The sequence below is a fragment of the Boeremia exigua genome (assembly GCF_020726555.1).
Source record: "Boeremia exigua strain MPI-SDFR-AT-0100 chromosome Unknown C7974scaffold_6, whole genome shotgun sequence".
NCBI classification, from domain to species: domain Eukaryota; kingdom Fungi; phylum Ascomycota; class Dothideomycetes; order Pleosporales; family Didymellaceae; genus Boeremia; species Boeremia exigua.
In genome coordinates this window covers 147,087-173,691 of record NW_025763523.1, presented here as the reverse complement: position 1 = coordinate 173,691, position 26,605 = coordinate 147,087, and the positions used below count along the sequence as shown (strand labels likewise).

The 26,605-nt window shown below is 51.9% G+C and overlaps 9 protein-coding genes across 9 annotated transcripts; 6 read left to right on the top strand and 3 right to left on the bottom strand.

The window, feature by feature from the left end:
- Positions 1-800: 800 nt before the first annotated feature.
- Positions 801-2,354, top strand: C7974DRAFT_311879 (alanine aminotransferase-like protein; the record flags this gene model as incomplete). The annotated part of the gene is made up of 2 exons (XM_046138327.1): positions 801-2,006; positions 2,100-2,354. The coding sequence occupies 2 exons, from the start codon at positions 801-803 to the stop codon at positions 2,352-2,354; spliced, it is 1,461 nt and encodes a 486-aa protein (XP_045996769.1).
- A 3,497-nt stretch (positions 2,355-5,851) lies between these two features.
- Positions 5,852-7,389, bottom strand: C7974DRAFT_433739 (uncharacterized protein; the record flags this gene model as incomplete). The annotated part of the gene is made up of 5 exons (XM_046144938.1): positions 5,852-6,467; positions 6,514-6,941; positions 6,995-7,062; positions 7,108-7,237; positions 7,291-7,389. 5 exons carry the CDS (start codon positions 7,387-7,389, stop codon positions 5,852-5,854), a joined length of 1,341 nt encoding a protein of 446 aa, XP_045996768.1.
- A 563-nt stretch (positions 7,390-7,952) lies between these two features.
- Positions 7,953-9,054, top strand: C7974DRAFT_375894 (uncharacterized protein; the record flags this gene model as incomplete). Its single annotated transcript, XM_046140243.1, has 4 exons — positions 7,953-8,028; positions 8,073-8,159; positions 8,473-8,712; positions 8,837-9,054. 4 exons carry the CDS (start codon positions 7,953-7,955, stop codon positions 9,052-9,054), a joined length of 621 nt encoding a protein of 206 aa, XP_045996767.1.
- A 1,289-nt stretch (positions 9,055-10,343) lies between these two features.
- Positions 10,344-12,029, top strand: C7974DRAFT_312047 (major facilitator superfamily domain-containing protein; the record flags this gene model as incomplete). The annotated part of the gene is made up of 3 exons (XM_046138337.1): positions 10,344-10,505; positions 10,625-10,907; positions 10,972-12,029. The coding sequence occupies 3 exons, from the start codon at positions 10,344-10,346 to the stop codon at positions 12,027-12,029; spliced, it is 1,503 nt and encodes a 500-aa protein (XP_045996766.1).
- Positions 12,030-12,781: 752 nt separating this feature from the next.
- Positions 12,782-13,785, top strand: C7974DRAFT_178584 (uncharacterized protein). Its single transcript, XM_046136317.1, has one exon. It carries the CDS (start codon positions 12,978-12,980, stop codon positions 13,608-13,610), a length of 633 nt encoding a protein of 210 aa, XP_045996765.1. The 5' UTR covers positions 12,782-12,977; the 3' UTR covers positions 13,611-13,785.
- Positions 13,786-15,169: 1,384 nt separating this feature from the next.
- On the bottom strand, positions 15,170-16,831 carry C7974DRAFT_393591 (uncharacterized protein). The gene is made up of 2 exons (XM_046141793.1): positions 16,109-16,831; positions 15,170-16,047 (listed from the first exon to the last, which is right to left on the bottom strand). Exons 1-2 carry the CDS (start codon positions 16,693-16,695, stop codon positions 15,234-15,236), a joined length of 1,401 nt encoding a protein of 466 aa, XP_045996764.1. The 5' UTR covers positions 16,696-16,831; the 3' UTR covers positions 15,170-15,233.
- Positions 16,832-17,618: 787 nt separating this feature from the next.
- Positions 17,619-19,008, bottom strand: C7974DRAFT_471887 (uncharacterized protein). The gene is made up of 4 exons (XM_046146525.1): positions 18,932-19,008; positions 18,526-18,774; positions 18,301-18,472; positions 17,619-18,246 (listed from the first exon to the last, which is right to left on the bottom strand). The coding sequence occupies exons 1-4, from the start codon at positions 18,950-18,952 to the stop codon at positions 17,645-17,647; spliced, it is 1,044 nt and encodes a 347-aa protein (XP_045996763.1). The 5' UTR covers positions 18,953-19,008; the 3' UTR covers positions 17,619-17,644.
- Positions 19,009-19,977: 969 nt separating this feature from the next.
- C7974DRAFT_375888 (Alpha/Beta hydrolase protein) lies at positions 19,978-21,240 on the top strand (the record flags this gene model as incomplete). The annotated part of the gene is made up of 4 exons (XM_046140242.1): positions 19,978-20,213; positions 20,278-20,494; positions 20,619-20,859; positions 20,996-21,240. 4 exons carry the CDS (start codon positions 19,978-19,980, stop codon positions 21,238-21,240), a joined length of 939 nt encoding a protein of 312 aa, XP_045996762.1.
- Positions 21,241-25,180: 3,940 nt separating this feature from the next.
- Positions 25,181-26,578, top strand: C7974DRAFT_424110 (uncharacterized protein; the record flags this gene model as incomplete). Its single annotated transcript, XM_046144412.1, has 3 exons — positions 25,181-25,690; positions 25,738-26,341; positions 26,559-26,578. 3 exons carry the CDS (start codon positions 25,181-25,183, stop codon positions 26,576-26,578), a joined length of 1,134 nt encoding a protein of 377 aa, XP_045996761.1.
- Positions 26,579-26,605: the final 27 nt, after the last annotated feature.

The window sequence follows — 26,605 nt, the reverse complement described above, 5'->3', positions numbered from 1 at the left end:
ACGCAGGCTGCGGTATTCGATCCGCGCAGATACCTACAAGATACGCGACCTCGAACCGCTGCTTAGCGCCGCCGCGACCGCCCCACTCGCCGTTCCTGTCCCACTCCGCCCTCATCACCGGGCGCCCACCCGTAGAATACTCGCCCGCGCGCCCGCTCGCCTGCTACCGCCGAGCGTAGACCTCCGAGGCTCGGCCGACCAGCTCCGCGACACACCATGCCGCCGGCGTCGGCGTCGGGGCTGCTGGGCGCTGCATGTAGACGGGGGGGGATGGTGAGGCGTGGGGATGGAGGTGCGTTGTGTTTTCTTTGCTTGTGCTTTGCTGTTTAGGCGGTGGTGTTGCGTGTATTGGCGTGTCTGTCTTCAACGTGCCTCTCAATGCATCAGTCTTCCAATGCATCTATCTCTCGTCCATGACCGCTCGTCGACTAGGCCGGCGGTTTGCACGCAGCCGATTGGGCCGCGGGCCGTGCGCGGGCGACCCCTCCGTGGGGCAGGGTGTTGACGCATCACTTGTCTGGGGCTTGCTTTTTGGTGGCGGGCGCTTTTGGCGTGGACTTCGCACTTGTCGTCTTGCTTGCTTGTTCGTCTGCCATTGAGTGCGCGTTTGTTGCTGTCTAAGAGTGCTGATACAAGCTGACTGCGTAGTGATTCTTACGCTTCGCTCTACGCCGCTTCGTTGCTTTGCGTCACTGAGCTCCTCTACGCTTCGCTCCCCTACGCTTCGCTCCTCGACCATCCGTCCCGTCACATCGCCCGTCACATCGCCCGTCTCGTCGCTCTCCGCACCCGCCCGCACCATGTCCTCCACCACCACAACAGTGCTCACGCTCGACAACATCAACCCCCACGTCCGCTCCGCGCAGTATGCCGTCCGAGGCGAGCTCGCCGTCAAGTCGGAGCAGTACCGCGCCCAGCTGGCCAAGGGCAACGGCGCCGACCTGCCCTTCGACACCGTCATCGCCGCCAACATCGGCAACCCGCAGCAGCTCGACCAGAAGCCCATCACCTTCTTCCGCCAGGTCGCGTCGCTGCTCGAGAACCCGCTACTCCTCGAGCATGAGGACGTCCTCACCTCCACCCTCGGCTACAAGCCCGACGCCGTCGCCCGCGCCCGCCGCCTGCTGAAGGAGGTCAACAGCGTCGGCGCCTACTCGCAGTCGCAGGGCGCCCCCGGCATCCGCGAGTCCGTCGCCCGCTACATCGAGCGCCGCGACGGCCACCCCTCGTCCGTCGACAACATCTACCTCAGCAACGGCGCCTCGTCCGGCGTCAACACCTTGCTGCACGTCATCTGCGCCTCGCCCGAGACCGGCATCATGGTGCCCATCCCCCAGTACCCGCTGTACACCGCCACCCTGTCCGTGCTCGACGCCCGCTGCGTCCCTTACTACCTCGACGAGGCCGCCAACTGGGGCACCAGCCTGGCCGCCATCCAGGACAGCTACGACAAGGCCGTCGCCGAGGGCACCGACGTCAAGGCCATCTGCATCATCAACCCGGGCAACCCGACCGGCGCCTCGCTGCCCGCCGAGGACATCCAGAGCGTGCTCAAGTTCGCCGCCAAGAATAAATTGGTGGTCATCGCAGACGAAGTCTACCAGACCAACGTCTTCGTCGGCGAGTTCATCTCCTTCAAGAAAGCCCTGCGCGACCTGCAAGCCGCCTCCCCGGGGCCCTACGATCACATCGAGCTCGCCTCGCTGCACTCCATCTCCAAGGGCATGGTCGGCGAGTGCGGGCACCGCGGCGGGTACTTCGAACTCGTCGGCTTCGCGCCCGAGGTCGCGGCCGAGATCTACAAGTTCATTTCCATCCAGCTGTGTCCGCCCGTGATAGGGCAGTGCGTGGTGGAGATGATGGTGAACCCGCCGCGCGAGGGCGAGCCGAGTTACGAGCTGTACAAGCAGGAGTACGACGCCATCTTCAAGGGCCTGCGGGAGCGCGCGTACGCGCTGTACGAGGCGTTCAAGAAGATGGAGGGCGTTGTGTGCGGCGAGCCGCAGGTGCGTACTCCCATCCATCCATCCCATTGCATTCCCCCCATCCATCCATCCATCTCCACCCCCCTCTTCACGTCCCACAACTAACACCCCCAGGGCTCCATGTACCTCTTCCCCACCATCACGCTCCCCCCAAAAGCCCTCGAACAAGCGAAAAAGGAAAACCGCAAGCCCGACGAATTCTACTGCTTCCGCATGCTCGACGCCACCGGCGTGTGCACCGTTGCCGGGTCTGGGTTCGGCCAGAAGGAGGGCACGTACCATTTCCGCACGACGTTTTTGGCGCCGGGGACGGATTGGACGGAGAGGTTGGTTAGGTTTCATGAGGGGTTTATGAGGGAGTTTAGCTAGGGGGTTGTGTGCTGGGAGTTCGGTTAGGGGGTGTATGCTGAGGGGTGTTTATACGATGATGGCAGGGGGCAGATGGGAAAGGGGGATGGGGGGTGTAGATGCGCAACGAATATACGCATGATTTACGCACACACCACACACACACACACCCATTGATTCTGTGTTGCTCGTGCTGTCGCATCACCTCGTCAGTGCTGTCGTGCTGTTCTGTACGAGCCCCCAGGTACTCTCTCTGCGCGCCCACACACCCCTCTTAATACTATCCCACCGCGTTGCTCAGCAGCAACCGTGCTCACCGCCGCGCCTCTGCATCGCTCTTCACTGCGGTAGCCCCCCGTGTCTCCGCGACCTCCACGCCTTCGTCTCCTCGTTCTCTTATTCCCCCCGCTCTCCCTCTCTCCCTCCTCCCTCGTCTCGCACCCCTCACCCGGCACCTGCACCCCCTCGCTCCAACGGCACGCGAAAGCAGTGCATCAGGCAGTCCGCCTGCATCTCGCACAACGGCGCTCTCGCCGTGGACGCGCGCTGGCGGCGCGGAGACTTATCTATCTGCAGCGCACTGGGGCGGTAGGGGGGGCGCGTGGTGCTAGGTTTCTTGATGCCGTGTTGGTTCTTGGCGGACTGCTGGGCTGGGGCGCGACCGTGGGGATGGACTGCTGGTTAGACTGTTGGTGTTGTGCTGCTTGACGCTGGGCGCGTTCGTGGCACGGGAAGGTGTCTGGCTGTGCTGCCGTGGGTACGTGTCCGTGTAGGTGGACGAGCTCGACGCTCACCGCGTGCCGTGTGCCGTGTGCCGGGAGTGAGTGTCGACAGCGCTGTGTTCGTACTGGAGCTTGTGGGTCGGTCTACAGTGGTACGAGACTGGCTGGTGGTCTTGTGCTGGGTACTTGGTGTCTGGGGGTGGGTGGGCTGTTTATATGGCTGGGTGTAGAGGAAACTCGGTCCTGTCTATATGGCTAGGTCAAGAGAAAGCTTGGTCAGTATGTAGCTAAAGAAATGGCCCAGGGCTTATCTTTACCGCTTACCCGCACTGTAATACTAGAGATCTGGATTATAATAGCTGCTGTAGAACTACACGTTACTTCTGCCTATACATTAACGACAGCGGCAACATCATGCTAACAAGAATAGTACATTCCAGCGTCTCGCCACACTCTTCTAGGTCCAGTCTATCTGTACCATCACCGCATACCAGCAAGTAAAAGAGCCCGGGTTTCCTACATAGTGTTCGTATAACAAGGGGGTCCGCATGTATCGCCAGCGATCATCCTAGAGCCCAAGTCAACCACATCCACAACCCGTTGCGCGTCACCTTTCATGTACACAAAAGCCCGCGTCACAAGATGCCGTCGATTTCACTCGTTCCCACCAGTGCATACGTATACTCACGCAGCACTATCAAACTCTGTCCAAACACCCACCGCTGCAGTGCGTATCCACGCCCATCACCGCGGCTTCGCGGCGCAGATCCACAGCATGTTTCCGCATCGCGCAGCGTCGCAGCGAGTCCGGGTCTCTGCAGACGCCTCGCGCGGTTTTTCGAAGCGGGTTCACTGTAGAGAGCCGCCTGACCTGCTTGGTGGACGGCTGTGGGGCTGAGCTGGGGGGTGGAGAGAGATTTGACTGTGTGTGTGTCTGAAGGGTGGGGACAGATTGCCCGGGGCTATCGCGCCGCGTGCGAAACAGTGAGCTGTAGCGGCGGTGGGGGGCGTTGCTGATCGAGGAAATGGGGGTGGATTGTGGTGACTTTCTTGAAGTGTAAGGGTTCGGCATAGTGGGGATGGAATGCCTTGTGACTTGCTGCAGGCTCGCCGCGGAATCGCGTGACAATCGGGGTCTGGTTCCTCCATTTTCCGTCAATTTGCGTTCGGACTGTCCTACGGGCTTGTACCGGTCTTGTCGACATCACTTCCTGGGCATGTGGGTGAGCGCTCACCAAACTCTTCTGTGATCCCACAGCATCTATTGGTTATGGCATATCGTAGTAATCCAAGAGTGCAACACATTTGATGTATTGCGGGCTCAATACGGGGGTTGTGATGGTCGGGTAATATTGTCCCATCCCAAGATCTATGAGACGTCTCTCGGCTTCTCCGCGTGAAGTTACCGACCCATTTGAGCCAATCTGGGCGATCTGGAGTGAAGCGAAGTGACGGCAATAAGGTCAACCTTACTATGTGTACTGTAGAAATGCTCCACACAGTTCATTTTGCATCACTGACTAAACAATTGGGGGTTGTTTGTACATTCTGGACATCGTTATAAGAACGCCTAGCTGCCACCGACGTAGCTGCAAGTCACAATACATAAGGATCAAGATAGTTAACAGTACGCTGTTTTATCAGTATGGTTGCGTTAACTGAAGGCATCCAGCTGTCTTTTTCGGGGTCTATTGGCCGTCCTGAAGCAGACCTCAAATCTTTCAAGACGGCTAAAGGCACCTCAGATCTCCCAGCTGTGGTAAAAGAGATGATTATTAGAGAGTAGATATCGAACATCTATTCATGTCCGCCAAAGGTTAAGAGGAGGCGGACCCAAGGAAGAGCATTCTCAGGTCGATCAGACTTCGAGTATCTTTGTGACCTCGTTGGATGCCTCGTCGCTCGGTAGTGCTATCGAAACCGTCAGACTCCGTGGCAAACTCCAGTCCAGCCATCAATTTGGGTGTTTTACTTGCAGCGTGTAACTACTCCTCACACACGATCTTGACTTGACTAGCCTACATCTAGCCTCCGTCCTGATCCTCGCTGTAGACCATCACCACTTTCCAACCCGAATTGAACCCGAGTTTGAGCACAGTCGTTCCCAATTCCATCGCATCTCCCTCCAGCCTCGGCTCTACTCTCGCCACGGTCGTTGCCACATTCGTCACGTCTTCGTTGTTCCGCTTCGTTGTTCCGCACTCCACTCTTGCCTCAGCCTGACTCGCTGTCATCGTGAGCACGCTACGTGTCGCCACCGCGTGCCATGCGACCCTCTCACCACGCCGACCTGCCGAGGTAACACCTCTTGATTCTGTGTTGCCCAGCAGACATCGCAGAATCGAACAAACGGACCCGCACAATACCCACGACACGGACAGAAATGCTGTTCGCACTATACCCGCAGCACAAGGACCCCCGGTACGTGGAACACCCGCGGCACATCCTTCTGCAGCCGTCTGTGTGCACTGCGGGCGAACACCGGGCACGGGGAGTGCGCTATCGCCGCAGCCGTCCATTCCCCTCCCGTCTAGCGCGATCCAGCGTCACGGAAGGATCCGATCCGTTCCCGTAAACGATAGATCGAGGCACGGTATTTAATAAGTGAGTCCGCGAGCCAGACCTGCTGCTTCTGGACGCCAGAAAACCTTGTACAGGCCCCTACACACACTAGGCGTGGAGAGGTAGTTATGTGCGATTGCAGGTCGAATTACATTAACAGCAGGGGTATCTAGCTTCCAGTACTCCAACAATGGCTCCACAGTCCACGCGCAAGGGTTTACACACCGCCGTCTGCTACCGCGATTCATCAGGGCGCGGCCCCGCATTCCCCGTCTCGATGCGCGTTATTGTGCGGCGGCCCACACACTCCCTGTCCAGCTCGGTGAACCAGTCGTAGTCGCTCTTGGGTGTGTTATTCGAGTCGTGCGTCGACGACCGGTACAGGTTGCGCTGGCTGTCCTGGCTGGAGCGGCGCTCGTGGTCGGAGCGTGAGGTGATGCTGCCCTTGCTCTTGTGCGTTGGTTTGCGGATTGAATCGCGGCTGGGCCGGTGGTCGAAGGTGCGCGCCAGAGTGCTGAGACGTCGGGGGTGTGATGGAGCGGGGGAGCTGGGGAGTTCTTCCAATATCAGTTGCGAGGAGAGACCGATGCCGGATTCGCCATCGAGGCTACCCTTTGGGTACTGTTCGACGCGCACAACGATTTCGTTGACGACCAGGATCTTGTTCGCGGCGAGCGAGCTGATCATGGGCCAGAAGATTGGGATCGAGGCGCACCAGATTGCGATGTTGACTTCCAAGACGCTGAAAATAAACACTATGGGCGCGTGGTAGGACATGTCGGGAACAGGGTAAGTGCCGGCACGGGAGATACAGAGCGCTATCAAGCGGCCTATAGACACCAATACGACGCTGTGATGGTTTAGTATTGGGCAAAACGATGCCTGGTAGCACTTACACTGCTCCCAAGGAGAAGAGAGCGATAAGAGACCTCTTGCATCTGTGTCGAACGTCGAGTATTCCAAGAAACGGCACGGGCAATAGCAGAACAACTATGTCGAGAAACATGTTGCTCGCAGCATGTGATGCCCACATGTTGAAGAACTTGTTGGGATCCTTGGTTCCCCATCCCACGCACTTGCCCGGCGTCATGATTTTCCAGCTCTTCCTGACGGGCTGGCAGGGGAACAGTGCAAGAAAGAAAAAGGAGAGTCCCCACATAGCAGAAACGGCAATAGCAGCCCAAACACATCTTATCCCTAAACGGTACCGTGGGGATGCAGTACTCATCGCTGCCTCAACAAAGAGACGCCTGTACTGTAGAAGAATTGCCAGTTTGATAAAAGTCGTACTAGCACAGTAAGCGCTGTTGCTCGCCCATATGTCCTATCAAGTACGTCAGCCACAGACCAAACTCGAACGTCTACACAAGGACTGACCTTGTAGTAGGCTTCTGCATTGCTGGCACTTAGAGTAGCGAAGTGAAGGCCGAGTCCGTTGAAAGGCACTAGCCCGAGTCAGAACTGTACATGCAAGATGGGTCTTAACATACTCAAACAGACCATGGTGTCTCCGCAGGCACTCGCAACGCAAGCAAAAAAGACACAGGCATCCTCCCAGCCCCAGAAGCGAGAGCGCCAACGACCGATCAATCGCAGACTTGCTGTTAGGAGAGCGAGAGACTAAAGTTGCGAGTCAGTGAACGTCGACATGAGCTGCCCGAGGACACACATACCAGAAAGGTGATCGTAGTCCCCAGGATCGTCTGAGGTTGATTGACTAGAGGAAGGTTCGCATTTCTGGGGTCACTCCTCGCCTCTGGTCCCATCGTCATGCTCGCAGGTAAGGTCGCTCAGCCCTGCTGTATGGTGCATTCGCCCCGGAATATAACAGTTAGGAGGAGTGTCGGGGACCCTTGATGTTTGTCCGTGTTGGTTGCTGCGCTTGGGGTTTCCTACATCGTAGCCCGAAAGGGTGGACTGTTTCTTGACACGACGATAAGGACCTTAGGGCTGACAATAGGAGTCGAAGGAGCGAGCGAGCGTGGAGTGCTATAAGAATAGAGGGCCTCAACGATCAATCACCGCGAACTGAACCTTAATCATTAGCATGGAACGGCTGTGCCTCAGCATGTCCAAGGATTACAACGCCCCGAGCACGACTTGAGTCGTGCGATGATGCAGGGCTCTCCTGTGTCGGCTAGCCACACTCGGCTGTGACGGGCAAGGGAGTGCCACATTGTTCGAAGTTGGTCGTTTTTCGGACCCCGACAGGTACCCGCAACAGCGCAATACCTCCATGCGGTCTGGCCGCATTGATCGGCCTTAGAACGAGCAGTACCAACGACATGTAGGCGAAGGTCCGGGCAATATGTGACGGTTTGATCATCAACCCGAAATGGCTGGCAGGATTGCGATCCCAACTGGTCAGAACATAATCGCTTGTGTTCTTGGGGTGCAGGAACTTGTTGCTGGTGAGACAGCCTTAACCGTTAGCGACGAGCGAACAGAACAACAGTTCCCCGCGGTGCTCTCCCGTTGGTGGCCACGTTAGCCTCAACGAAATCGCTCCCGCAACCTAATAGCTCCATCAGCGTTTACAACTGTGAGTGGATCATGTAAAATCGCCTCATCGCTTGCCCAGTAGATTGCCAATGCCAGCCCTGCCCTTGGCACGTGCAGGATAAAGAGCAAGAAACATCCCTGACTTCGAAAGGGCCGAACGACCTGGTGAATCTCTGTGCTGTCATCCCCAGACCTGCATACAGTATTGGTGGCGATCCCGGGTGGCCTCTGCTCTGATACGCCGACAAGCCCTGACATTATAGGGACCGTTGCGATAGCTCGTCGATCAACTTCGACAGTTGGTGCTGTGCTTCGTGAGGGTGCATGCAGCCAGCATGAACTATGCTTCCTAGGCAAGCAGCATGCGTTCCTTGAATCGCGAGATCTGAACCTTCGGCGAGCGGGCAATAATTTGCATCCTACGGGCATGGCCTCGGCGCAAGACCCAGCATCCACAACGCTCATCGCGAATCATGATGACAGTATCGTGTCATCGTGGGAATCCTCCACGGCGACCCGCTGTGTGAGTCGTGGTCTGCTGATCGCGACGCATCGGGGACGCATGGCACTGCATACTCCCACGCGTCCCAAGGGTAGGTCTCGCGAGCATGAATCGTGCACCACATTTCGACCGTACTTCTGCCGTCGTATGATGGACCCTCTTTTGTGGAGCGCGAGATGAGGTGCTTCGTGCACTGCGGTATACTCTTGGTGTAGTTAATGCGTGTCTTATGAAGGTTGTGGAAGGTCAGCAGTCGACCAGCAAAGTAAGAGCTGCTCAATCAGCGCAGGAGACTGTCGGCAGGTGCCCTGCGCAACGTCAACAACAGCCGCGCATAACACAGTGTATGACGAAGAGGCCAGGAACTGCAGCTCGAAGCGGTGACTCGGCTCTCATCCGGACACGGCCCGACAGAGTTCAATGCGTCCCGTAGACGGACCGCTTCTATGTAGATACATTTGAAAAGATGAATCAGTACCCCACTCTTATCGAGCGACAATTCGATGAACATGTGTCATATACAAAGAGTATGACGCAAACATCTTGGAGAGCAATATCAACATTGACCGCCCGTGCCTTTCTTGTACATAGTATATAACTCAATACCAAGGCGGGGTTGCTCTTCTCAACTCAGATTTTGCAGCACTTACTAAACCTTCCTCAAAATTGTTGCAGGATATTGCAGGATTCGCACCATCGCATATCATATGCTGCAAGTTGTTTACTGTGCAAAAACCTGACACATTGATGGGTCGCACGAATCGTCATGTGAATGAGCTTCTCTTGGGTTCATGTGTTATCCCGAGCACCTTTCGTGCTTTAAAGGCACGTCGGTTATCGCCCACGATGTCCAGAGTCGCAAAAGCTTCTTCTGCATCAAAGTTAGGTTCACCGTGCGAAATCACGAATGCCTGGCAGACACGACCCAGATCATACACAGGAAAGTCGCGGATGCCTAACGCGGCATGCCTTGCCTGAAAGCGAAGCTCACTCTCGTACAAACATGCGACCTTCTTAGACTGAGCAAGCTTTGCAGAAAAGCTCACATTTCAATGCTCAATCAACACCAACTAGGTGTTCTCTCCGCGATAGGAGGCGTTGCCGGGAACCGAGATAGCGCTGGATCCGGTTAGCTTGCAACCCCGCTGATGCTTGTGGGAGCTTACTGCTTGATTGAAAGCTTGACCGTAAACATTGGTATCGACATACAGGGACAAGGTGAGGTCCCTTGGACAGCAGCTATGTTGCAAGTTATCTTACACGTTGAGAGTCTGCGCGGAAGCTACTAACTACAATTTCTCCCTTTGTACCTAGGTAATGGCGATGCTGCAGTGACATTCGATATTCCCGTCGGACATTGTGCACGCGACACACATCTACTTCCAGTATAGCTCTGATGACCAGCCGCTCCTAGGGAAACTTTCTTTGGGCTCTCACTGGCTGCATCGGACGAGCAAGCTTGCGCGTTGCCCGTTGAGGGAGTTGCAAGAGGCTGGAGGTGGGGATCACACGGTCAGTATTTCGTTCGACGAATGCGGGACCGGGGCAACGAACCAGATGCGCGGAACCACTCACATAAAGGGCCCATCATCGCAATCCTGATGTGAACTCCTTGCGGCTCTGCTCCAACCTTTTCTATCAAGCGCACACATCGCCTTACGCAGCGCCAGATATTGTGCTCGTCAAACCACCTTTTTAGGTCCTGGCTCGCGCGAACACGCGATGGCTTCAGCAAAGGAAGCGTCTCCCAAGCTACGGGACTCGAGTAACGACGATAACGAGCGGTACGCCAGCGTTGCCAATGTCGAGAAAGGCAGATGGGACCGCCTGTGGCCAGTAATTGCATGTGGTGCCGGATTGTTCAGTGATGGTTATCTTAACAACGTACGACAACCCAAAAAGCGACACGCTGCGCATCCAAACGAACGCAGTACTTGATAATCGAGCAATGCTTCCACCGCGACAGCACGTACAATATGAGACGTCACTGACAAGTTCTGCAGATCATCGGTCCAGTCAATACGATGCTGGCCAGAATCTATCCCAACGAGTACGAGTCATCCTCTGCTCAGGCAAACGTAGCCAGCATTACTTTTGCGGGCACCGTGCTGGGCATGTTGTTCTTCGGCTACACGTCTGATCATTACTCACGAAAGTGGTCGCTGTTCGTATCCACGATCATCATAATTCTCTTCGCTGCACTTGGAACAGGATCATATGGCGCAGGCGGTAGTCCATCGGGTCTTCTGGCTGCTCTTGTTGCGTATCGATTTTTCTTGGGCATCGGTAAGGACTCTTCATCTGCGCGTTCCGTCCTGTGAAGTTTTTGGTTAGCTGACGAATATGTAAGGGATTGGCGGCGAATACCCAGCCGGATCCGTAGGCTGCGCAGAATCAACGGGCGAGCTCAAGTCTGGGAGCCGCAACAAATGGTTCATTCTGTTCACGAACGTTCAGATTGATCTTGCTTTCCTAGTCGCGGCCATCGTTGCCACAATCGTCGTCGTCATCACCGGCGAGAACCACCTCCGCGTCGCCTGGCGTGTGTGTCTCGGCATAGGCATCATCCCGCCTCTGTCCTTACTCTATCTGCGTCTCAAACTGCAAGAGCCAGAGGCCTTCAAGCGCGAGTCCATGGCAAAGACAAAGACACCGTGGCTGCTAGTTGCCAGATTCTACTGGTTCCGTCTTTCCATTGTCAGCATCATCTGGTTCATCTACGATTTCAGCGCCTACTCTTTCGGTATCTACGGAAGCTCAATCCTTGCCAATCTACTGGGTGATGATTACCCACTGTGGAAGAGTCTAGCATGGAACATTCTGCTCAACTTCTTCTACACGCCTGGCGCCCTGGCCGGCGCCTTTGTCGCTGATCTTCCATCTATGGGGCCAAGGAAAACGCTTTTCATCGGCGTTGCTCTCCAGGGTGTTATTGGATTCATCATGGCAGGATGCTATCCGTGGTTGAGCAAGCCACAAAATGTGGCCGGCTTCGTCGTCGTCTACGGCGTCTTTCTGGCGTTCGGAGAGTTTGGGCCTGGCGACAACATCGGACTGATCGCATCGAAGACGTGTGCTACTGGTATCAGGGGTCAATACTACGGCATTGCAGCTGCTATGGGTAAAATCGGTGCCTTCGCTGGGTCGTATGCTCTACAAGCGATACGTGACGCCGCTGGCGACGACGAGATTGCGAAGGGACGCAACCCATTCTTCGTTGCGAGTGCGCTAGCATTCCTTGCTGCGGGCTTGGTGCTATTACTTCCTCCGATTGGACAAGACACCATTGACGAAGAAGACGTAAAGTTCAGAGAGTTTCTGAGATCAAATGGGTATGATACAAGCAAAATGGGGCTGGAAAGCGTGGGTTCTACTGGTGACGGAAGGGTGGTGGAGACGGAGAAGTAAGTCACGCTCGCCTTTAAAGGCAGGCCGCAACATGCATAACGGCGTGAACTTGCTAGTCCTTTTGTGTACTCACAGCATTGAGAAGGAGAATGTAGCATCTCTGCAACAGAAGCAACCTTGACAGGATACCTCTCAGCTGAAAATGGAAACCATGGATCTTGTGTCATCCTGTTACCTCCGCACGAAGTTCGGCACCCTGATGTTAGGTAGTATCATCCGCAATATATGTGAGTGCACATGCGTACCTTGGTACCTACTTTTGAGAACCTTAAGTTGCTGTATCTACAACCGGTCAGTCTCTGAATCGTAGATGAGTATAGGACATCAAATAAGATGAATTTTGCCAGCGAGACACTTCTTCTGCGTTTTTGTTCCACGGTTCCAGCAATTACCGAATGCAATCCAACGACTTCTGCTCCAATTGTCACATGTCATAGTTTTGTCCTGGGCTAACCCGATTCGATATAGTGTCTCGTACCTAAGTGCCGAGGCCACAGTACCCCACGACACCGGACGCAGCTCCGTCATTGCATGGTTGCACATCATTGTGTCGTGACAGCTCTGTCGTTCAAGCCTCTGCCGTGCCTCTCACACGCTCATCACCTGTCTATCTTGCATGTGCAATCCGACGTGAGGATACTCGAGAGGACTCGTTACTTCAGTTGGATTCCCATAGCCGACCAAAGACCTAGGTACCTCGGATGTACCGTGTCAGTCGACAAACCGCGATCATCGGCAACATGGAACATCCCACCAACCCCACAATCAGGCTCAATATGCGGCTTGGAGTGGGCCTCGCGTCTCTGAGATGACGAGACGTGGCCGGACCGGAGCTGTGAGGACGGGATACAGTACTAAAACCAGCCAGAAACACTTTCGCAAGCATCGACTCCATTGCTCTTTGTTCAACTCACCTGGGTTCTCTCCAAAACTACAGTCCTTCTGACCATGTCTCCCGCCGCTGTTTCGAACGCGATGCCCGTTCCCGCCCCCACCAACGGGAAGCAGACCTCGCTCAGATCATCTCTCCCATCCGTCATCGCGCCTTCGTCGAACGCCCCCATCAAATCCCAAGATGAGATCCCGGCCTGGGTAAACCCGGACCTTACACGATTGATGCGCGTCGAAAAGCGCCCCGGTAACTACGCAAGCGCCTCATACTCGCTCGTCAACCTCCCCGCCGGCGCCATCTTCGCACGTATAACAACGCCCACACCGGCAAAGGTGGCATACTCGTCTGTTCAGGCAGGCAAGAATCTGCACATCGAGCTGAACAGCGACCTCGTGTACATCAACCACTCGTGCGCGCCCACACTGATATTCGACATGGCGCGGTGGGAAGTTCGTGTCAACCCCGACCTTGAGCGTGGGCTCAAGGAGGGCGACGAGTTGACATTCTTCTACCCGAGCACGGAGTGGAGTATGGCACAGCCGTTCGATTGTCTGTGCAAGAGCAGCGAGTGCAAGAAGGTGATCAAGGGGGCAAAGGATACCAGTCTGAGCGATTTGGATGAGTACTGGTTGAGTGACCACATCAAGGAATTGTTGCACGAAAGAGATGCGAAGAGGGGCGGAATATAGGCCTAGATTCTATTAAAAGCAAGCGGTCAAAGCAAGTCAAAGCAAGATCTTGATGAGCAAGAGCAGCAGTGATCTTGCAATACTTTCGAACGTGGCTAACAAGAATGTTTCTAGTCCAGTGCTGCTCATGAAAGGCATGGCTACAAAACAGTATTGAAGCTGCGAGATCCGAGTCTACAGTGATAGCTGCAGTCGACGATCATGACCGCGTAGTTGGCAGAACGAGGCTGTGCTGGCTGGATTTGGAAGCAAGCACCGCTCTTGCATGTGTCTCAGCCTCAGACGAGCCTTCAACAAGTCGTCCTCCAACATTGTACTTCCCAAACATAAATCTGCAGCTACTGTCCAAGATGTCTGACGACGGGAAACGCTATTACCGTCGTCTTCACCCCTACTCGGCGATGCTTCTTCCAACCACTAAAGATGATCCGCAAGGCTTCGCCGCGAAAAACGCTGGCTGCATCATGCGCAGTAGAGATAGGGATATCGCCGGTCGAGTTGAGAAGGCGCACGCCCCGAGTCCATGGCATCCTTACGACGAGCAATACAAACCGATACCTGTGCCGGAAGATGCCCTGCGCGTGCTCGAAGGCATGGATATGTGGGCGATGAAATGTTATGGTGTTGTGCCACCGGACGCCGAGCCAGTGTTCTTATCGCAGGATCAGATGGCCGCAGTCGGCCTATACCACATGTGTGATCTTTGCCAAGCTTTGGTCGAGGATTTCGTACTCAACGTCAATGCTCGTTGGCCAGAGGAAGATCAAGGCATGAGCGAAGAGAAGCATGTCTTCGCGAAACACTTCGAGCAGCTACGTGAACTGAGAATGTTAGCCGAGGCTGGCTGTCATCTCTGCTCCGTGCCCCACTCTTCTTGCCGTAAACATCGACGAAGTGTTATCTTACGAGATAGAGCTGACTTCAACTGAGATATTATTACGACCGCGGGATGGGGTTGTTGCGAGAGTCTGGGTGTTTCCGGGCTACTATCGTCCGCTCGTATCGACCGCGCTCACGTGTCACAAGACTGACGCTCTGCCCGTGTTGGAGCAAGCAAAGAAGTGGCTTCAAGACTGCACAGACGATCATGAATATTGCGGCTATACCGAGCTAACAGACTAGCGACCTCGGATGTCGTGCCGTTTGTTGTATTGGTTCGTATATCCTTGAGCGGTCTGCACTGCTAGGCTGGAATCCTGTAGCTCTTTTGCGTAAACTATTAGTGCTGCACCTGGCCCTATATGTATGGGTCGTGCCTGCTGTTTGAACAGGCACAGTGCTGCAAAGCCTATATTGTCCTTCTAAAGGCGCTCTGCCCTCTCTATTGCATGCCTTACAAACATGACCAGGGCTTATTGTCAGATTGATCACTAGCAGCAAATGAAACCTGCGATGTAGATGCTTCGCCGACAGAGCAGGCTGTACCTCACGCCTTGTCGGCAGTAAACGCAAAGAACCGCGTGTTTCTTGAAAGGTAGGCATCAGTGCGGACGTAATTCGACACAGTCAAGCCTAATTTCCTGGTCGCTCCTTAGATGTAACTCTCCCTGTGATACAAATCATTTACTACTTAGATATATAAAATCTAATCATCAGCTTATACATTCATAACTTTCCTTCTCTCTAGTTCAGGGCCTCCACGTATTTAGGACTACAAACTCTTAGACAAAATTCCAACCCTAAGAAAGACACAAGCTCCTTGTCTTTTGAAACATTCAAGGACAATCCCAGTCTCCCTGCATAATCCCTTACTGTCATTATGCTCACTGCAATTTCTTCCCAGAAGCTCAAGAGTACCAAATCAAGCATTGGACAATATCTGTCTCTCAGGGCGACTAAATCCTGAAGATGATCCACGGTAAAGTCCAATATCGAGTACAGGTAAAGGTCCAATGACTGCAGCGAGGCTGGAAGATTATGAAAATTAACAAGTTTCTCGAACTCGATTGTTATGTGCGATAGCCTCGAAAATTCGCCGAACGAAGGGTACACATAGTCACAATCTGCAAGACCCATACCAGAATCTACAACCTCCTGCAAGAGTTCAGGATCGCGCAGATCGTAGTGGTAATGAAAATCCAGGTGAAGACTTATCAGAGTATCCTTGTGCGATCGGAGCAGTGCCTTGACAAGATCCCGTGGGGTGACAAGTGGTTGATAGCCCACATCCCATTGCCATTTGTATCGCGCAGCATCAGGTATGAGCAGTATGAACGATGAGAGATTTTGAAGTGTGTTGATGAGTTGCTGTATTGATATCAATGGTCTGTTGCACCAGCGTAGGTCAGCAGATGCATGTGTCAAACGGTTCGTTGCGCTGAGACCACCAAGCTTGTTAGGGACATCGCTTTGCGTTGAGAAAGTTTTGAATGATGGATATCGCACGAGCGGTACGAAATCGTCAATGTCTACTGGACCATCCTCATATAGTTTGTATCTGTCGAGAATATTTCAGCTACCCGAAGGTGCGGTCATTCTCATGTGCCACGACAACTTACAGATGAAACGTTTCCAACTTTGATAAGAATAAGGCGTCTTCACACCGCAAGGTATGCATGCGTTGAAGCAATGCGCGCGGATGCTCGATTTCCGCCGTGAACTCGAAGTGGCGAAGATTCGGAAGTTGAGCCAAAGTGTGTACAGCGAGCGGATGATAACAGAAGTCAGGATCAATCTCGAAGGGCCGACCCCTAATCAACACACATATATCGATAAAGACCTCATCGTGTTCCAGTCTCGGCCAGTCGTAGCAGATGGCTCGATCGTTTGTCAAAGCCAAGGCTCGCGTCTGTCTAGCCAACAAGGGACGCGTCAACACAGTCCAGAGGAAGCTCTTTAATGGTTTCAAGGGGTCTCCTTCCGGCTCTTTGATACGGACACATGCGTAGAGGGCCGGTTGTGCGAGGTTGACGAGCCGTCGTGAGGTACGGCATAGACTAAGTAGTGCTCCAACTTTTGATTCCTCATCAGTTATGAGGTAGGAGATAATGACAAGAACAATCTCGTCAGAGAGTTCCACGAGTTTGGCCATTTCGTGAGAGTGGAGTTGAAAGTCGAACCTGAGGTGCCTTTGATCCGTAAACATGCGAACCACAGATGCCTTGCTCAACGCTCGTGTTCCGACCGCCTGTTAGCCTACTTGCGGGTATCGTTCGCTGATGCTGGCATAACTCGTGTCTAGGTCACTTTCAACCATTACCAAGTCATATGGAGAGAAATTCTGCCAAGTTGTGACGTATGGTAAAGTGTTGCTTTAGCCCGGACCTGGCTGACGTCATGTGTGACACGCCTCAAATGCAAGTCACGATCGATACATGGTTGATTAAGGCCCCCCATTATATATTTGCGCGATTTAGGTTGTAAATTCACGTACAGCATTTCTTAAGTACCTTCTTTTCTCGATTTCCGAGCAATTTCTGGCATCGCTGCGTTGTTGGCGCACTCGGCATTCGAGCCGTCAGCATGGAAAATTTCCCTGCTTCCCACAACGAGTTTTATAGTAGGGTTCATCTGGGGTTGAACTTCTTAGCTTTACAATTACGATTCTAGTGTCCATTGCTGCACGACTGTGAGCAAGACTGCAAAATCCTCGATCCACGATGTACAGATGTTGGAGAAAACACAAGGTTTGACTTGTCATATTACATCCAAACCTACTCGCTGTAGATATCAAGGCAGATCTACAGGAGTTCCATGTGTTGGGATATCTAGGCAATGCATATACTCAAGGTAGATCGTTTGATTTGGAAGTCAAGTCGATCTTAGCACTTACCGTAGATCTGCATTGGCAGCTCAGCAAAACAACCTAGGGGTGAGGATAGCACACCACTTGCGGCCTTGTGGTATACTTCTGAGATATGAACCATCAGCTATGGAAGTCCTGGCACGTTGGGCTTCACCGCCATCCTAGCATATGGGAGCCTCTATTATTGAGTTATAATTGCCCATCTCAATAGTGTCATAATTCTTATCAATCAAATTGTGTACCCACTTTGCACATACATGACACCGCTACTTTACTTTACAAAATGCTTCTACGAAAATATAACAGCTGATACAGATGCTAGCTCAACGTAGTGGTCAATGACACTCTTGACCTGCTCTTCAAAGCTTTGGAGCTTCCACCCAAGCACTTCATCGGTCTCAGACGCATCGAGCTGAATCGGCCTCGTCGGGGTGTTTCCGTTGAGTGGGAAAAGACCCTCAGATACCTGCTTACTATAAAGCCGCTGGGTAATTTCCTTCGCATCTTCCCAGTTCGTCCCTTTCAGTCCACCAGATGACAACAACAACCTTTTGTTTCCAGGCACCTTAGGGCTTAAGGCATCAATATGGGCCCGCGCGACATCGTTCACATGTACTGATACTCCAATCAGTGGCATTTCTGCCTGATGACCCAACAGAGGCCCAAGCACAACGGCATTTGTACCTGCGACAACCTCCTCTTTAGTAGTGTTAAGCTCATTTCTGCCAATGATCATGCTAGGCATGATGTTAACTACTTCAAACTGCGGCTTGTTATCTGCCACAAACTGCTCTGAGATTGCGAGCGCGTGGCTCTTGGCCGCCGCGTAGGCTTGAAGCGGAAAGGCGAACTGGGCTGTCTCGAGGTCGGGCGGAGGGTAGGTGTCTTGTGCTATGTAATGTTAGCATTTTTGCCTTGTATATAGAAATGAGGGGAAGAAATTACCGGTAAAGACTTTACTAAGGTCATCCGACATAATGTACTCCACTGACAATAGAGGAGCAATGGAGGACGTGAAGACCACCCTCCTCACTGACGGCGTTTTTGCTGCAGACTTCAGGATACCAGTGGTGGAATCGATCGCCGGGTCGATAATATCACGCTTGAACTCAGTGGTCTAAACGTCACTTGATAAGCTTGAGCAAACGGAAATCAACTCATCAGACTTACAGCGATTGCCAAGGGGGAAGCTACATGAACGATACCAACGACTCCTTCAAGCGCACAGTCGAACGCGCCTTCCTTAAGCAAGTCTGGGATAACAATAATCTCCAAATCCGCAAGGAAAGGTTTGACGGATTTGACTTCGCGGATGCGATCGCCCTGTTCGGCCTTGCGAACGACGGCGCGTACACGGTAGTTGCGAGAGAGGGCTTCAATGAGTACGCGGAAACCGACATGGCCAGAAACGCCGGTGATCTGGGAGTAGAAAATTAGGTTGTGAGGATCAGTCTTGCGGTGGACTAGAAACATGTGCAAGGTCGATGGAGTTTTGAGAGTCCCGGAACTCCAAACTTAGGAGTCTCTACCCATGCCAACGGAGATGGGCCATGCGCGAAGGGAGTGTGATACTTACAAGGACCAAATCTTTGGACATTTTTGGTTTAGATGTAACGAGGTGGAGAAGTGTATTTTTAGAGAGGAAGTAGCATGTAGTATGCTGTTAAATCGTACAAGTGACAACCCTGTGAATACAAATACTTCTGAAGCTCTGCTAAGTGCTCTCTGCGTTGGGCTTCACTCAAGGTGTTGATACATTAGTCAGCACATGATTAGTTGCCGACGATTAGTCGCAATCTTCTGCTGTCCAGCGCCATGGTCTCTAGAATCCGTGGTATTGAAGTCCATTGATCAGCTAGCACCACAACATGGTGTTGCTGTGTCCGTGCTGTGTCGTTAGTGTGGCGATCATTAATCAAGAAAAGCGAAACTGCTCGAGGGGCCTGACAAACGACGCTCATTGGGCCAGTAAGATGTTACATTCACACTAGTTTTGTTGCGAACATCAAGTGATTACTTTCATTAATGCTTGGAAAGCTATCTTGCTTACCAAGGTAGCTACTGGATCCAACGTACCTTGGCGAGCATAGAGTCGGGACGATTAGATCTTCTGGTGTTGAGTTTGGACCGTGAAGTCATATGATAGTGGAGCAAAATTGAGTTCCGTAGTAATACGCCTTAAGTACCATGGTGAAGCCTAACTTCAAGGGAGATAAAGTTTAACTCACCCCAAGTCGCAGAAGTGTCAGTGAGGTTTCTGGCTATTACACCAGGGTTTTTCCGAACGTTCTTGGTTTCTCTATTGACTCTTTCAACTAAATTCGTCATCCGAATTATCTGACTGTCGCAATGGTAGATCCATCTCAACACCGCACAAACCCACACTTTCCTGACAACGAATAGACTCAAACCACCAACAAGTTATCACGTTGCGAAATCAACCTGAGCCCTGACATTGTAACGTTAAACTACTCGCATTTGCTCTGTTTGAAGGCTGACCGAGACCTTTTTGCTCCACAGACGGATGTCAAATACACAAGCTACGCAAACCTCGTCAGAAGCATACGACTCCCTTCTGGGCATACATATCGCTATGTCTTCAAAGCTGCATTCAACGCCTCAATGCCGACACTCTTATTTCTACATGGCTGGCCTGAAACCTCTTATTCGTGGGTCCATCAGATTGAATATTTCACGCGCCAAGGCTATGGTGTTGTTGCTCCCGACATGTTAGGCACGGGTGGAACCGACAACCCCGAAGATCTGGAGTCGTTCACGTTCAAACGCACGGCTGAGGAAATGAATGATCTACTTGAATTCGAAGCAATCGATAAAGTGGTGGGCGTGGGACACGACATGTGAGTTCAGTGCAAATGTCATATATTTTGTTCTCGGCGAGATACGACTGACCACCTACTGCAGTGGCTGTGCTTTGCTCTCTCGTCTTCAGCACTATTACCCTGATCGTATCAGCGCTCTCGCTTACTTGACACTCGGCTATGTGGCCCCTGGGGTGGACATGAACCGCGCGTTTGTAGACGCAACCAACGAGGCTACAGTTCGTGCGTACGGGTACCCTCTTCTAGGGTTCTGGTACTTCAATGAGCGTGAAGACGCAGCTATAACTATGGACCAACATGTAAGTTAGCACTTCGGCGCAACACATCTGATCCTGACCCTGGCAACCTTGGAAGAGTCGCAGGACGATTCGTCCCGCTATACGTGTCCATGAGAAGATAAAGCTGACAGCCCTTTCTCTCTAGCTTGATGCCCTTTACGACATTGCATACGGCGCTGACAGTACATGGGTACACCACATCACCGTCGTGGGCGCGTTGGAGCGCTGGCTACTCGACGACGGTCGTATTCCTTTGGAGACCGAGTACCTTACTGATGTCACGCGTGCACAGTGGCGAACGATTGTGCAAGCGCAGGGAGGTATGGATGGTGCGAACAAATGGTACCGTGCTATGATGCGGGGATACAATACTGTCGATGAAGAAGGTAAGTCGCATTTCTCCTCACCACTTCAACATACCCCGGTGGAGGATATATCGTTGTTGTGGTGAGACTGTCGCCCTTCCTTCGACGCTTTGTCGAAAACACTCTTGGCATGAAACCTGCAGCTAACATATCGAAGTACTCAAAACCTCAGTCAGTGCCGTCGTCACCAAACCCGCACTTATTGTTGTTGGTGACAACGATCCAATTGCTATCCCAAGCCTCCAGTTCGGATCTACTACGCCATTTCTTCCTTTCCTTACTGTTAAAACTGTTCCAGCAATGCATTTTATGCAGACCGAAGTTCCGGATGATGTGAATAGACACTTGCATGAGTTTTTGAAGATATGCACCTTAAGCGAGGACTGTAAATCTAAGCCATGAATCCCCTTATGGGGTCCTGCTTCACGAGATTCTCGTCAATCTATTCCAATCACCTTTATGCAGTATCCAGAAAGTGTGATATGTGTAGAGATCTTACCTCTTCGGAAGGTCGATCATGGTACATGATCGAAATGAGATTCTACGCCATCCAGCTTGCGCTCCTTACACTCCCGAAATCAAGAAAAGATGTGTATAGTCTGTTTCGTCACAGGATTTGTGTTCCTTTCCTTGACTCTTGGAAACTCGTCTGAATACAGAAGGTGACAGTACTGTCGCAGACTTCTTACCTGGCCATGGCATAGCCAGGTGATGGCCTAGAGAGGCTTACACGAGCACCAAAGCTCCCAACTGTGCCACAGGGGTGCATCATCTTGCGAGCGGCTTACCGGTGCTATGACCACTTCGTATAGGGTGGATCCGATTGTCATACACAGTAAGATTTGAAATTGGATTGGCGCCACACGGGATCCCGACTTCGATTTTCGCCTGAACTCGTGTTGGGACATCTACACGCAGAGCAGATCAGCGATAGCCAGCTAATTACTTCACTTAGTGTCGTATGAGTGGCTGCAAGACGCACTTCGCGACAGCGCTATCGTTAGTAGAGGAGCATTCCCGCTCTGTTCAACATGCTTCTCTCGAGGCTCATAGTGAGGTTCTTTGTCAGGACTAATACTCGTGGATAAGGTGCATCAGCCGATTCAATTGAGGTGTGTTGGCGACCTAAATGATTGTTCAGAGTCTAGAAGAGAGTCAACGCTGCCGCAAGCCTTTTGTCACCCTTTCCGACCTGAGCATTGGGCTTTGGATCACCCGGTCCATGACCTGTAATCGCTGTCGCTTCTTCAGAAGTCACGTGACGAATATTTGTTGTTTTTCTTTGTTCGTTCTCTTCTTTAAGCTTCTTCCACAAGAGCCTCGCCTTCCCGCCCATGGTCTCTTTCGACCCTTCAAGTAAAGGTGTTGATGAGCGCTCAGAGGCTGAATCGCTTGACCTATTTGTAGTACCTGGAGGTGTCAGCTTTCCTACGCTCCACTCTGGAGGACGACCCAGGCGTACTCTTGCTAGATGGTTGAGGGGCAGACATGATGCGCTCGGTGTATGGTATCAGCTTGAGGGAGTGGAGTGAACGGGCGTGTGAGAAATCAGGGAGCGCAGTACTTGACAACCATCTGCTCTAGCGTGGGCGGCTAAAGGTCGCACTTGTTACGTACATATCTCTTTATCCGTCGTTAATAGCAGATAGTGATTCTTGGCCAACCATCCATCTTGTACCTAGAGTCGCCACCTGCAAACGCTATCAATCTGCACGTACATGTTATTTGATTGCATGCACGTCAAATCCGCCTTGGCAACTACCAATACTAGAGGCCAGACTTAAGCCTGGGCAACTTGCACATCAACTGTAGATGCGTGCATTACCCTAGCTAAGCCGGCCGCATCATTTGATTCCTCTCCCTTGGGACACGGGCCGTGACACGCGCCTTAGCAGGCTCGTGTTGTAGCCTTTGGAAATACAAGCCAATGGCGAGGCCTCGAACTCGACTACGCTCCAATGTTCACGAGTTTTGACTTCGCAAAGTCGTGCGATACTTTTCTTCGTTTTTGGGGGTGAGACTCAGGCGCACTACTAACGTAGTCAGCCTGGTCGGATTCTGTGGCACTGTTGGACTCTTGAAAGCCTTCGATGAAAGATCGCAGCCATCGTGGCCGTACGGTATCACATTGAACTCAGCAGTTACTTTTATTTCAACTGTAACGAAAAGATTTCACTTGGTTCCAGCGGCAGCGTGCATGAGTCAATCGATTTGCTTTAACCATGCAAAGGTCACAGACCCTCTACATATTTTGAGGGCGTATGATGCCGCCAGCCGAGGTCCATGGGGCGTACCACAGCTTCTCTAGACCTTGAGGGCTAAGTACGTTCGTCTTCAAGATATGTCAAGCAGTCATTAACAGGCACAAGCATCTGGCCTGCTTTGAGGCATTGGGTACTCACCGTTTTGGCTATTGGAATCGGCCCCACCTTACAACAGACTATTGTCGTCGACACTCGTTCTCTTTCTACGAAAGGACCTGCGACTATTTCTCGATCTCGGGCCTACTCACAACTGCCGTCGACACCAGAATGGTATTCTTCTACAGGCGTCAACGTAGTACCTGCTGATATGATGGGGTCTCTCTGTACAGATATTCACTACGGTTCAATGCTACTAAGCCAGACATCTTTAGACATAGTACCGAGCTGTCCAACGACTGATTGCGATTATACTAGTTCAAATCGCTTGCCGTGTGTTCTGTCTGCCAGCACCAAGCTCAAAAGGTGGAACAATCGTGCTTCACTAAAACATCATGGAATCCTCCACCATGACATACAGATGACGCAGTACACCTTTTCTAGAGAACTGCCTACAGCTCAGCCAGTCTGGTTACACACGAAATATGACTGGTCAGTAGAAATATCAGAATGATGTTTACCTCAGGTCCAACACGATAACTACCAGTGCCAAGCTAGATCATCTCGAGCGGGTCTCCAATGCAAGCATCGTATACGTTACCATACTCAATGTGTCCGTTATTAACTACACTATCTCGGCGGATGCTACCCAGCGTTCGCTCTACTGGTGCATGAACGAGTATAAGGCCTCTGTCATCGACGGAGAGCTCAGCGAACATCAGATTAGCTCTTCATCTTTCTCGTCGTGTCATCGTTCTAGTATTCCCTTCTATCTGTGCTCTGTGTGGAACTGTGCTCAGGAAACGATCGTGCCTGCTTAGACAATCGGATTGGGGGATGGCATAGGTGACGAGAGATAGGGTGCAATAACACGGGATACACATGCATGATAACACAATGGGCAATCGAAATTCCTCCAGAGTGCGAGGAGACCGTGCCAGATTAACGAAGATGAATTATCGGAGATGATAGGTGAGGGAGAGTGAGGGAGAGTGAGGCAGAGAGAAAAGATCAACAAATAAATGGATGACTTGAACTTGGAATGAGGAGGGGGTTTCGCTGATCTTCCACTAGGGCTTTTCTTTGTGCACACAGAGTGCTATGTGTGCGGGACAGGATAGTCCAGCTTATGATCGGAATTCTGGTTTCAGAGCCACAGAGGGCTTACAGACCTTGCATCGACAGGCGAGAATGTCATCTGCCCTGAAAACTTTCTCCTCCTTGCAAGGTTGACATTCCTTAGCAAAGGACGCTCAAGATGTAGCTGACAATACCAACGTTGAGTCCCAGCTCAAGCCGCAGTTCAATATGCCCGCTACGAGCAAATGCGTTGAGCATAACGGCGATAGGCTCTACAGTGGCCTTAATGAGCTGAAGCATGGGGACAAGAAGGACACTATGGTGAGATGATATGATTACAGCCATCGACACGCTCTGAGTTCTGGCAGAAGAGGCTACTCGAGATTGCAGAAGGTGCTGTTGTTGATGAAATTACACGAGACACGACGCGCAGTACTGTCCAGTGTATGCGCAAGATCATTCTGAATATCGCAGCACACAATGAATTAAGAGAAAGAGCTCGAGTAGTCTAGATACTAGTGTAGCTGACTCAAATAGGCAGACATCTCGTCGATCAGACGGAATCCAGGAACAGTGATAGGTTCCAGATTCTTATTCTTAGGAACCATAGAATGTTGCTTCTATTATGAAAAGTTTACAACTGCACTGCTACCTAACCGAATCCGTCCACAACTGCTCATTACCTAACTTTAGGCGTCCTTGTCAGCATCTGGCTCGGTTGATCGGTACAATGATCAGCCGTAAGTAAGGGTCCAAGTCTGAGTCATCGAAAGTACACATATAGTAATTGTAACCGGCAACACATTCATACATTTACGATTGAGAGCTCACTTCTGAATTCGTTATTCATTGCACCTCTGGTCGGCACCGCCAACAGTGCCTTTGAACTTGCCACCAAAAGAATGACGGATGTCGAAGACGCGCTTTCTGTGGCAGGACGTGGAGAGCTACGACGTTCTCTTTTCATTGTCAAGGATCCATATATTGACGCAATTCCCAAGGTCGAGCTTCATGTTCATATCGAAGGCATCATAAGTGCCGATCTAAAATGGAAGTTCTCGCAGCGAAACAAGCAGGCGATCATCAACCCTCGGACCGGCCGAGCTTTCTGCTCACTCGAGGAATTGCGAGACTCTCACGATACCTTGAAGCCGCGTACTGGTTCCCGTATGGACAACAGTGAGGAGACTCTCTCCTTTTTCGAGGCCTACTACGGTGGCTTTGAGGTTCTCAAAACGCAACAAGACTACTTCGATCTTGCAATGGATTACTACGAACACGCTGTGTCAATGAACGTGAAATACGCAGAGATCTTCTTTGATCCACAGGGACACACACGGGTTGGGACGAAGTGGAAGACGATGATGGCAGGGTTCCGAGAAGCGCAACGAAAAGCTGAGAAGGAATTTGATGTAAGCCATCCCCTTCCACAAAGTAAATCTGCTCACAGTAGTACCAGGTACAATCTACCTGGATCATGTGTTTCCTCCGAGATGAATCCCCAGAGTCTGCAATGGAACACTACGAAGCAGCTCTGACTTACCGCGACATGATTGTAGGAATTGGCCTTGACTCCAACGAAGTCGACCGACCACCATCCTTGTTCGACGAAGTCTTCACTCGGGCAAGGAAAGACGGCTTTCGTCTTACTGCGCACTGTGATGTGGGGAAATCCTACCCGCTCGAGCATATCCGTCAGGTGGCATCAAGCATTGCAGGCAGGGGCGCTGATCGAATCGACCACGGACTCAATGCCGCTAGCGATGCAGATCTTGTTACTCTCATCAAAGAGAGAGGGTTGGGGATGACGATCTGTCCTTGGTCATATATCCGGCATCAACCGTTTGACGAGGTATTCCAGCGTATTCGAGTACTCTTCGACGCTGGGGTTATGCTGAGCATTGCAAGTGATGATCCAGCGTTCATGGAAGATACCTGGGTGAGGGAAAACTTACTTGTCGTTAGGAAGTACTGTAGCTTTACGAACTGGGAGGTACAGAAGCTTGCGGAAAGTGCCATCCAGATGTGCTGGGCTCGAGAAGAGCTCAAAGATAAGATGTTAAGTAGGCTATATAGCATTAGTCTTAGTATATAGATGCTAAAAGGTAAGGAGCACAAGGCTAGAAGCAGTATAGAGTATGACTGCAACACTACTACTATTCTGCTAGAGCAAAAATTGGGAGTTCAACGCTAAATAGTAGATTTACAATCTCTAACATATTGTTTATCATAGTTCTAAGATAAACTTATCTATAACTTACGTTTTTTAACATACTATAGGAACTACCTTCATCTTCTAAGTAAATTTAATCTAGACATTTATAGAG